At 31.5% G+C, this 13,132-nt stretch overlaps 1 protein-coding gene across 2 annotated transcripts in view; it reads right to left on the bottom strand.

Moving 5' to 3' along the window:
• LOC124498668 (plexin B) overlaps window positions 1-13,132 on the bottom strand; it is a 55,904-nt gene that overhangs the window by 957 nt on the left and 41,815 nt on the right. For both annotated transcript variants that reach the window (XM_075731467.1, XM_075731468.1), the window contains exons 4-12: window positions 7,164-7,741; window positions 5,994-7,084; window positions 4,500-4,682; window positions 4,304-4,432; window positions 3,751-4,241; window positions 3,188-3,678; window positions 1,225-3,118; window positions 784-1,153; window positions 46-703 (exon numbers count right to left, since the gene is read on the bottom strand). In XM_075731467.1, coding sequence (XP_075587582.1) covers window positions 46-703; window positions 784-1,153; window positions 1,225-3,118; window positions 3,188-3,678; window positions 3,751-4,241; window positions 4,304-4,432; window positions 4,500-4,682; window positions 5,994-7,084; window positions 7,164-7,632 — 5,776 coding nt within the window. In that variant the 5' untranslated portion in view covers window positions 7,633-7,741. The remainder of the gene's footprint in view (window positions 1-45; window positions 704-783; window positions 1,154-1,224; window positions 3,119-3,187; window positions 3,679-3,750; window positions 4,242-4,303; window positions 4,433-4,499; window positions 4,683-5,993; window positions 7,085-7,163; window positions 7,742-13,132) is intronic.

Genomic DNA, 13,132 nt, shown 5'->3' with positions numbered 1-13,132 from the left:
AGAATAATTAGCATGCTTTTCCAATGAAATTCAAACAAAACTTACCAGGTAATGCATCATTAACAACAAGAATTGTGTGAAAAAAATCATCAATAAATTTTTGTACAGTTCCTTTGGTTGATAAAAGTCTTGTAAGAAATATTTCTGGTATCGCTTTATGCATCAATACTGAACCGGATGATGAACTAGATGATTCTTTACTCATATCATCAAATGTTGGTTTCATCAGATGCCAGAAACGATCATTATCAACATCGGTTGTGAAACCATTCATTGTTGTTGTTTGACAATTTATTGGTGAATTTGCCAACAATGGATAAATTGCTGATTTTTTATTCGTCATATAAAATGTTTGATTCTGTTGATGTTGATGTTGATGTTGTTGTTGTTGTTGTTGATGTCTGAGCATTGAATTTTTTGTTATTAACATTACTAACGACATGTTCTTTACATTATAATGTTTCAACGTATTCAATCGTTGCCAACATGCGCCATGATGTTCACGTTTCGAAGTATGATCAATATCATGCAACAAGATATGATTTCCAGATGGATCACGCCATTCCAAATCAAATTCATGTATAGAAAGACGCATTGAGAATGGTGTATTCTTGTAGATGATGTCCAATATTTTTGATTTCACTTGATTTATTGTATCACAGTCATTAACACGTATATGATATTTATCTAATGGTTTTTCAGGCTAATTTAATTTTATTTTTAGATGAAAAAAAAATTTGTAAAATTAGCAATAAATTAGGGAAAAACGAATATGACATTTACCTGAAATACTTGTAGAATTAATTGTTCATAATTACTATAATGTTCACGTAATAAACGTTCTTCGGATAATGAATATCGAGCATCGTGTGTAATCACATCGATTGGTCCTTTCTCAATTTGATGTTTGATGGCCGAGAATAGTAAAAATAATTGTGAACCAGCATAATTTTTCATATAATCATACATGGTCAATGCTAACCAATTGGTAAGCATTTTTTCCACCACCGATTCAGTACGACGTAACATTAATTGTGGATATTTAGTTGTAACGGATTTTTCCACTAATTGTAGTAATAATGTACGTAGAATATCGGTTGCATATTCCATACGTTCCATTAGGATGACCATTAATAATGAGGCAACATTTACACTATATATAACAATATTGAACAGAGAAAATGAATAATCAACATGCATGAATGAAATGAAATTTATACATACCGATCACGAATATTGAATGATGGTGAATTTTCCAATGTATTCAAGAAACAAATTAAAAATGATTTATTATAAATCAATTGTTCAAATTGAGCCATTGCCAATTCATAGATGTTATATGCACAGGTGATATTTGCACCATTCGTTGTACGTGGTCGTGGCTGAAATAATGGATGATCATCCACGCCTGGGAAAAACACTTTCATAACATAATTACGATGTTCAAGTATTGGTACACCACAATTCTCCAGATCATTACTCAAATCGGTCATATCGGTTTGCAATTCAGCGAATGCTTGTTTACATTCAGATCGAACACTATTTTCCAATGTATCCATTTGCATCTGTATACGTTTATATTCACGTTCAGCTAACAATGATTTATGTCGCATAAATACAAACGATACCAATACGAATACGATCAAAATCAATGAAAATATGATGATCAAACCAATAGTGACCAATGATAGCTCATAACCTTTCACCGAATCATAACGTAGATAACCGATTTCATAACGTAAATTATTACCAATTCTCACTACAACCAATGGTAGATAAATAGCTGTACGACGGCCAAATTCATCTGTTGGTTCAGGTTGTTGTTCCGGTGGTATACAAACAATTTGATTCGGTGCCAATGATGTCAGGTTACATGGTCGATTACCAATTGTAACATTGATTTCTGATTCACTTGTTGCTAATCGTAGATTTTCACCTTCAATAACCAAAGAATCGCCTTTATAATCTTTGATGCCTTCTTCGAATGAAAATGCTTTTGGATCCGGTACATAGATTAGATCCGAATGGATGGTAGAATAATTAACGGATAGATCACGAACACTCATCACCCAATCCATGATGAAACCGATACGAAAACTAATTTTTTCAAATGTTGATGAATGATCATTGTTGCTACCGGTGAAAGAAGATGAAGATGGCGCTGAAATAGCCGATCGTAATGATTGTGAATCAATCTGTTCTCGATATATAATATCAACAAGTTCAGCATTCACTGGTGGTGATGGACAAATCATTTGTGATGTCGACACAACATCACATACAGTATCATTGATAAATGATCCATCTATGCTGAATATAGCCAAACGTGGTTGTTGAATTACGTCGAAATTTGTGCCAATCACTGTAACCGAACGTCCACCTGATACATAGCTTTTAAGTGGATAGATACGCATAATAGTAGGATCCGGAACATAACGAAAACGGCTAGGTAATGTAAGTGTTGCATTATCAATTTTGATATGTAATTTATCCACTTCATAACTAGCATATTTACTTGCCGTTGTACGGCAACTAATCTGTGTGGATGATACGAGCATTTTATCGACAATACATGGATATTCATCTAGATAAACTTCTAACGATGTTCCAATGCTGAGATTATTTCCAGTAATATAGATACGAGTACCACCGGATTGTGGTCCACTATTTGGTGATGCAGCCAATATTTCCGGTACGGCATAAAGAAATTTATCACGAGCCGTAGTGAAACCAGCACGATTACCGACAACAACATCGGCCCAAAAATGATTCTGTACAGGTTTTGTAATGCAGGTAAATTGAACCGATATGGTAAAATTTTGTACTTGACAAGGATAACCACCAATAAGAACTTTATCACGAATTTCATCAATATTAACACCAAGATTACTGCCTTCAACCGTTACCATTGTACCACCTTGAATTGGTCCAGATAATGGATGAATCAGATCAATACGTGGTGGTGGACAAATCATTGAACGTTGATCATTACATTGTTCTGCATGAGAACATTGTGAACCACACCAAGCACAATCATATAATCGATCCAGATTCAAACAAATTGAACAATCAGCACGATCATTGTGGCTACCAAGATATTGACATTTATACAATGTAACTGTGTTGTGTGGTAAACAGAAATTATAAATTAAAAATGAAATTCTATACAATGAAAATGATTACTCACTGTTAATACGATCAATTGAATGAATTTTATTCCAAACGGCTGTTACCGTTGCAATAGATGTAGCGTTTTCATTATCATATGAAAATTTTGTCGATGCACAGACAATATTACCATCGCTAATACGAGCTGAAACATAGGTTTGAATGTTTTCAATATTAATCAAACAGCCAAACATGACATTTTCGAATGCTAAATTCTGCACTGGTAATGATATTTCACGTGCAACACCATTAGGCAATATAATATCCATCATTTGTTTGGTTGTAAAATTAAAACTTGGACATTCATTACGATGACGAACAACATTTGGTTGATTTGATTGTTGTAGATGTTGTTGTTGTTGTTGTAATCGATAAGTAGATTTAGGCACACGGCTTGAATAATTACCAGTGGATTGAAAATTTTTTCCGCATAGATAACCGGATGATACACAACGATTTTCTTTGAAACACCATTGACATGACCAACGACTTTGAACACAGCCAGTACAACTATTTTATTGAGAAAAATTTGATCGTATAATCAATCAACATGATAATAATGGCAAACTACTGGTTACTTACGTTTTATAAAAATTACAATCATAGAAAATAAATTTTCGTTGAAGAAAATCTGTACGCGTATCTGAAGGTCGTATGGCCAAGTCGATGGAAACAAAATCTTGCTGTTCAGGAAATCGTGGCCTCAATGATACCGGTGGCGATTGACAAATAAGTCCATTGGGCATTGGTTCAGCTTGAATTGGTTCATTCGGACCGAAAACACATTGATAACTAACATTTGCTGGTAAACGTGGCAATTGATTGATGATCAATTTAACTTTTTCCAATGAATTTATTGGCAAAAATTCTGGATAAATTGATTGAAATTCAATACATTTGGATGAATCCACTGATAACCAACGTGATGATACCGATGTTCGTGTATCCATACAATCAGAACGTAATGTACAACTTTTCTGTAATGAACACCAACCACAATATGGATTTCTTGAGTTTAAACATGAACGACAATTTCCATAATGTGGACAATGTTCAATGGCAACTTTGGCAATCTACAATCATTGAGATTGAATTAATGGATTGGATTTTTTTTTGGTTCAATAGATAAACATACCACATATGGAGAGGCAACAAATAGATATTTTCCACCATTATCCATAATCATATCGGCTAGAATACGATGGCCAGCATCAATGCTAACCTGATCAAATTCTTCGGCTAAATCCGGTCCAGAAATCAATAGCTAATAAGTTCAAATATAAGGTCAACAAAAAAATTCATTGAATATGAATATGAATGATGATTATTACCTTTTTCAAAAGGCCATCATGTGTACCGGCAAACAATACATTATAAACAGAACCAGATGTTACCTGGCCCAAAATCGATGTAAGTGTATGATGTGGAAAAATGGCTGCAGCTTTACGTACAATAGGTAAACTACCATTGATTTTCAATGTTTCCGAACAAAACGAAATGATATTGTTGATGCGCTTTTATAAAAAAAAATGAGAAGAAAAAAAACAAAATGAAATGAAATGATTAATAATGTAAATTCCATAGTGTAATATTCGTTGATTTTTTTTTTTTTTGATGATCATTTACGGTATTACTAATCTATTGTTTTTTCTCACTTTCTCTCTATGCAAAGATATAATTAATCATCATTCATATATGACATGTTATATATGTAATATAATCTACTACTATGCTATGCTACTACAACTATACAAATCGTGACATATATCAATAATTAATTGTAGTTGCTGTGTATAGTGTTTTTTTTTATATAACTAGTAAAGAGATTATAAACGGAATCTATCTATTTTTTCCTCCGAAGAAATAATAAAATCAGCCACATAAAATTGTTTGTTGTTGTTGTTGTTGTTTTATTTTCTTGGATGCAATATCACTATACACACTATCATCATCATCATCATCATCATTATCCACACACAAACTGGAAACATAAAGTTCTCAAGGGAGATATTGCTGTTGTTTTCCTTGTCGTTGTTGTTGTTGTTGTTGTTCCAATTGAAACAATAATAGATTCCAACCGAGAATAATTTTTTTTTTTTCGTTTGTTTGTTTCAGAATTCGTTTTTCATCGGTTTTAGATTTCAATTTTCATATTTTTTTTTTGTTGCTGAAATTCAACCATTATCAACATCATAAAATGACAATTAATCAAAAGAGATGGAGAGAGAGAGAAAGTGGAAAAAACTTTCATAATATTCGATTATTTGAATATATAACGCGTGCCAAAAAAAAAAAACAGATTCAGAAAGAATTTTCCGTTACTGTGTGTGGTACATATATATCGTTTCATGATGATGTAATAATAGACTCTCTCTCTCTGTTTTTTTTTAAATTTTTCTCACTTGTGATTATTTATTGATGATGACGATACGAAACAATTGCATTTCAACAACTTGAACGCGTGCACAAAATGAAATAAAATTTAAAAAAAAAGTGAAAAGTAAAATTTTCTTGCATTGCCTTGGTGATTTACAATTGATTAATTATTCTTATTCTGCAGATTCTTTCATTCATTCATTAACACTTTGTCTGGTGACTATAGTAACAAAAAAGAAGTGGCTAAAATTTCAATGAAAAATGGTTTCCACACACACACACACGCACACATTCATGAAAATGAAGAATAATGATGAATTTCATATTAAATTTCATTTCATGAAACTTTGTCGTTGTTGTTCAGTTTTGTTAACGAAAACGAAAAACAAAAATTCCATTCCATGAAATTATAATTATAAAAGTTTTTATTATTCTCGTAAACAACTTACCTTGGCCGGACAATTTGGTATATTACCGGCAATATAATCCATATTACGTGTCGTGATGGAACCATTATAACACATGTGTATGTTTTGTGCAAATTTTTGTTCAATTTCTTGCAATGTATATATACAGATAGCTGAACGTGTATCCGGTGTACTGGTATGTTCGATTGCTTTAGAAAATGTGCCAACAAATAATTTTGATCTTGGTTTCACTCGTAATGATTGTGCCAATTCATCACCAGCTTCAATAAGTGTTGCATCTTGTAATAATGAATATTGTTCACCATCACTGTCAATACATTCAACAGTAACTTCAGCATATGTATTATATGTTGGATCTGATTGACAAACACGTGCTAAACGTGAATGATAGCCCCATTCTTCTAGTGCACGAAGATGTGAACGTTTCTGTACGGTAGCAAAATAAACGAAATCTGGTGTAGAAAAGCCATATATATAATTGACAAGAAAATAATCTTTCATATGAATCTCAATATCAACTTTAGCTGTATCGGTGAATGATTTTTCAATTATTGATAAATATCTTTGACCAGATTCTAATGAACGTGAAGAAATAGCCGGTACCATATCACGATATGGTCCTAAACGTGAATCAGTAACAGCCACATAAAGCACTGGTTGAATAATATTTCCATTATAACGTGATGGTCCAACAAAGGCAAGTGTAGAAGAATTTTCATCATTAGCAGCTACAGGCAATGGTATAAGCTCATCCGATTGTATGATCGCACCAAGACGATGTTTACGGCAAGCCCCTTGATGTACTGTACCACATACTAATAATGTATTACTATGTTCATCAACGACTAGAACTTTATTGATATTATTTCGTAATTGTATACTTGATTCATCAACACCAGAACAATCAGTTGGTGAACACAATGGTGAATCAGGTATTGGTCCAGTACGAACCGATTCAATAACCGATAATGATGATGAATTTAATTGAAATAGCCAATTTGAACCACCAGCATATAGATTAGCTGCATGATCAATAGCTAAATGTGTAATATTTATTGAATGATTACCGGTTGTATAGATTGATATAATTTGTGATTGGCTAGTATGGAGATCTATATGGAGTAAATAAATACATATTGAACAATTAATTATTTGACTATATTGATTTATTTCATTATACACAATATTTACCTTGACTACTGATTGATGAATGATTTGATAGGCCTGTCGATGATGATGATGATGAGGACGATGATGATGTGGATGTTGTAACCGACGACGACGAAGATGATGATGATGATGATGAAGATGGTCCATGATGATCCAATGACAATATTGTCATTGGAATCATCAATATACAAATAAATAATATAAACATAATCGATGATGAAAGGCACGATGAAAACGTTGATGACCAATGGCATTTATGTTTTTTCCATCGATGTCTATATTGTCGATGTTGTTGTTGTTGTTGTTGTTGTCGATGATTTTGATTATGATGATGATGATGACGATGATGATGATGATGATGATCACAATTTTGTTTTGATTTAATCGATTGGCATCGTTTCGTTATTATTATTGTATCATATATCAGTGGCAGCATCATAGGCGGCCAATGATTGTGATCTGAATCATCAATCGTTTTATGGTCGCCCATGTTTGTATTTTTATTTATTTATTAATTTTTAATTTAAATTTTTTTTTCTCAATTTTTTTTCTTGTAACATAAATAAATAAACAATTTTTATGATGATTGATGCATTTTTCTATAAGATTTGGACAGAAAAAAAATTGAAAAAATGAGTCTTTGGTCAACATTTTATCATCATTTGAGAAAAAAAATTTTCTTTAATTTTTCAATAGTAGCATCATTCGACCATTAGTCTCAACAATGTCAACGTGCAATTACAAACAAATGATTGAAAATGATGATATATTTAAACTATGACTATAAAACTTGTTGCTAATCTAACCCATTAACCACTACTGTCACCTAGAACACGAAAATCATCATCATGCATGATGAATGAATTTCAATTTTTTCATCCGGATCCAAAAAAAAAAAAAAAAATCAATCCATCATGCATGTATTACAAAAAAAAGTATTGACTGGATATGGAAAAAAACCGATTATCAAACCAAAAAAAAATCAATCTTCTGGATCGATATTTGGCCTTTTCACTCTCTCTCTCGCTCTCACTCACTCAATAATTATTGCCCTCAATATTATCATCATCGTCATCATCATTCGTCTAGTGTGACAAAAAAAATGTGAATGAAACGAACCAAAAAAAAAATAAAAATTGGTTATCATTTTTCATACAGAAAAAAAACTTTTTTTTTCCACAACAAAATGATGATGATGATTCTATCCAGCGTTTTATGACTATTATTATTATCCGAGCACGATACTGCAGTAGTATATATGGCGATAATGATGGTGGTGGTGGTGGTGGTGGTGATGGTGATAGTGATTTGTTGTTAGAAAAAATCCAAAAAATGAAATGAAAATCAAAACTGAAATAAGATTCAAGTTGCACAGAATAAAAAAAAAAAATAATAATAAAGGGAATTTATTCGAGCAGGAACTATGGAGAATGAATGAATGAATGAAAAAAAATGATAATGATACCATTTAGATGCCATCACACACACACACACACACAACCTGACCATAAACCCAAAATAAGACGATGTAAACGACGACGACTATGACGACAAATGATTCTTCTTGGGTTTTTGACAATAATAATAATAAGGAACCAAAGAAGAAGAAATGATGATCATCATGATCATCATCATCAAAAGAGACGATTTTCGATTTTTTTTTTCAATAAAGAAAAAAGAAGAAAAGTTCCTAGAAACATGAATCTCTACGTTTTTCGTTTTCTTTTCCGTTTATGGGTTTTTTTCTTGTGATTTAAAACAACAATATTGTTTCTTTCTCGCTCTAGCTCTGTTTGTCTGCCTATGGTTCCAGGAACAGATCGCGTGCATTCAATCGGATAATAATAAACATATGAGGGCACATTTCCAATCAAAAAAAAGAGATTCGGAACCAAAAAAAAAGTGAAAAAAAACAACAAAAATTTATCCAGAAAGAAATAGAAATGGTAAAAAATTCTGTTTCGTTATTGAATTTTAAACCAAATGTCGTTGTGGCTGTTGTTTTTGTTGTTGTTGATTTCAAATTAATTCTATTCGCATCATCATCAGGATGCATCCGTTTCGGCAGCAACCTAGATCTTGGAAATTGGATGTGTGGATGCCAAATGCAAAAAAATGACGATGCTAGTTATAACGAAATTAATTTTCACGTTACTTTTACTAGTTGGTGGTTGTTGATATACATTTTTTTTCCTTCTTTGATGCTATCTATCTAGGGACCACCACTTTCACATAATACATAGATACATAATTTTAATGTTACATTTTTTTTCAGTGAAATTATTTCATTCGTTTTTTTTTTTCGTTTGGTTGAAACCATCATCATCATCATCAGGAAATCAATGTCTTTTTATTTCTTGTGTTGATGAAGTATAAAAAAAAACGAAAAAGAAAAGGGTTCGATAACAAGAAACTTTCCATTTTTTTTTGGTCGAAGAAAACAAACTTTACGAAAAAAAAAAATTCTAATCGTTTGTTTTCGGTTATCGGATGAATTTTCGGGTTTTGCACACGGGAAAAAAACCAGAATTCGATTATTTGATTTGACCATAATGGATGAATTTAAGAAGAAGAAGAAAAAGTAAATGTCAATAAAATGACATTTAATGATATGTAATGTGAGTGATTGTGTGTGTGTGTGTGAGTAAATGATTTTTGCATCATCGCCGCCAATATTTCCGGCATCGACTATCGTATATCAACATTCATTCATTCATTTTAAACGATTGTTGACCGGAACGATAAAGGCTATATATTTTTGTTTGATTCCACCATCATCAATATATACTTCCGTTTGGATTTTCTCAAAAAAAAAATCTAATCATCAAATATATAAAAGATGTCAAACCAAGAAAACATTGAAAACACACAATGGCAAAAAAAAAAATCCAAAATCGACAGAAATGAATGAATCCAAATATCAGAATATTTGTTTATGGACAACATCAATGGTGGATGACAAAATTTCTCCCTTCTCCTTTCACCGAGTAAATGCAAAAAAAAAACGAACGAACAAACGAACCTTTGATATTCAATATTGAAAATGAATTGGCCAATTAAAAAAACCATATAGCTGATGATGATGATGATGATGATCAAACTAACCGACCAAACGTGAAAAAAAAGTAAATGATGCAAACAGAACATATATTTGGACAATAATAATAAATTTTTTTTTTCAAATTTTTGGTGACATGAATTACGCGGCCAGTTTTTTTTCCATCTATAGTGAAATATAGTCATTTTTTTCATTCTCACACACCGAAACACATCGAAACACACCGAAACACGGTAGGAGCAGAAAAAAAATGACGGAGAGAAAGAGAGAGAGAGATGATGATGATGATAATAAATTAAAATTAAATTGGTTTCCATGCAAATTAATTTTTATTTTCATTTCATTTCATTTTATTTTAATTTATTTCAACTTTTTCCATTTCTTTCTTTTTCCACGAAACATACACACACACACACAGTGAAAAGAATTCAATTATTCATTTTAAACATGTCCAGCAGTAGCCAGCAATAGTCATGGGGTGGTTGGTTTGGTTTTAACATTAACATTGACCATTTGACAATTGACAACGGTGTATATTAATGCTAGAATCGTTGGAGATTTATTGTGAATGTTTATTTTCATTTTTCGAAATTTTTCAAGCCACCACCTTTTTTCACCCTATTCTCTGTCGTTTTTTTTGTTCATTTGACCATCGTCATCATCATCATCATCATCATTCAAACAACAATAACGATGTTACAAGACATACAAGGTCAATGTATGTAATACAACAACAACAACAACAAGATTTGACCTCCACATACACATAGCCGATTCGATTATATATCATCTCTCTCTCTCCCTGTGTATCATTGGCGTCATGGTTTTCTTATTATTTCCATTGAATCGTGAATCTCCCATTCATCCATGAAAAAAAACAACAACAAACAAACCTGAATATGAAAACGACATTTTATAACTAAAACAACAACAACAACAACAACAAAAAATAAAAGTAAAAAACAACAAAAAAAACGAAAACAACAACAACCATAAATTATGTCAAATTATAATGGCATATATCCACATACACTATATATATACATTATCTAATATGAAAAATAAAAAAAAACCACTTGGCTTGTGCGTAAATGACGTATTTGTACACGCACACTGAAACGATTGCCGTGTTTGTTGTTTTTTTTACTGTTGTAATGAAATTGGATTACAACCAGAAAAAAAAGGAAATGATAATAAAAAAAAAGAAATGAGCAACAAACAAACAAACAAACAAAAAAAGGGTTATATATTATCTTTCACATTGACAAATCCACAAGACAGACACTTGAAATGACAATTCAGTTTTAATCAAATTCCAAATTCCAAAATGATGATGATGATGATGATGATGACCAATGACCAATGGCCAATGAGACAAGAAAATAAAATGTCTGTGTGTGTGCATGTATTCATGTGTCTTTTTTCATGATTTAATCATCATATAAATAAATTCAGCAATTTAAAAATGCAAATGATAATAATAATAATAATAATAAAATTTTTCAAAACCGAAACCAAAATGAGACAGAGACATAAAATCGTAAAAAAAACCGGAATTTTTCATACAATTTTGTTAATTGAAAAAACAACAACAACAACAGTAGAATAAGAAGAAGAAGAAGAAGCAAAAGAAATGGTCAACTTTTTTTTAATTTGTCAATTTTATTACAAAAATGAATGAATGAATGAATGATGATTGGTTTTTTTTTATTTTGGTCTTTGCCTTTTCGCTACCAACTGTCAACTGTCACAGACATACACGCACACACAAACTGGCCAAGTGGATGGATTGCTTGTTTGTTTTTGTTTTTTTTTTTTTTTTTTTTTTTTGCTGGCTGGCTTTGCATTGCTTTCCCATGAATAATGTGTGTATGTGTCAGTGTGATCAACTATTCGCTATGAATTCATCAGTCAAGGATTTAGGATAAAACAAAAAAAAACAATCAAAATGATGATAAACACAATGGAAAAGACAATCATTTTTCTTCACAAAAAAAAAAATATGAGACTGCTGCTGCTGCTGCTGACCCAATGATGATGATGATGATGATTCCATCATCTTGTCATCCATCTATTCATTCATCTAGATAAAGATTATATTAGATTAGACACTTGAAATAAACAACAACAAAACAGACAAAAAACAAATAAATAAATAAATAAATAGCCATGACATGAGTTGACCAGTTGTTGTTGTTGTTGTTATTAGACAAAGTGTTGAAAGATTGTTGTGAACACAAACGACAAAGACGAAAACAACAATACCATAAGAAACCGGATACTGTTTTTTTTCTTGGCATCATCATCAACAACATGCCAAAGAATGGAATGTAATGGATACAATGGTTAGAACATTCAATTTTTTGGAATGGAATAAAATTTCAGTTTCAAAAAAAGAAAAAAATATTCCGTATCGGAAATCAACAACAAGAAAAAAAAAATTCCGTTAGTGGATTTATTCCAGACACACAAATACACATATGATTCGAATGAATCGAGATCGTTTAAATTCGATTACTTTTGTCCGGGAATAATACACAACAACAACAACAACAATAAACGATCATTTCATTTCACACACACCCAAAATTGAATATAAAAAAAAGTCAAAAGTCGTAATCATTTTTTATTTGACACACACACACACACACACATTGAAGATTCGTGAATTCATTGTTGATTGGAAATTCAAATTTTCTATCTACTTCTTTACTTCTTACAATCTTTTTTTTTCTTCTTGATGATATTTATTCAAATTTTTTTTTCGTTTTCGAAATATTTTTTTCCAATTTCTCTCTCTCTCTCTCTCTCTCTCTCTCTCTCTCTCTCTCTCTCTCTCTCTCTCTCTCTCTCTCTCTCTCTCTCTCTCTCTCTCTCTCTCTCTCTCTCTCTCACTATGGCTTTCCAATTCCATGTGAAGATGATCCGGAAT

This window comes from Dermatophagoides farinae, chromosome 5 (assembly GCF_024713945.1).
Source record: "Dermatophagoides farinae isolate YC_2012a chromosome 5, ASM2471394v1, whole genome shotgun sequence".
NCBI lineage: Eukaryota > Metazoa > Arthropoda > Arachnida > Sarcoptiformes > Pyroglyphidae > Dermatophagoides > Dermatophagoides farinae.
This window is presented reverse-complemented; position numbering and strand designations above follow the sequence as displayed.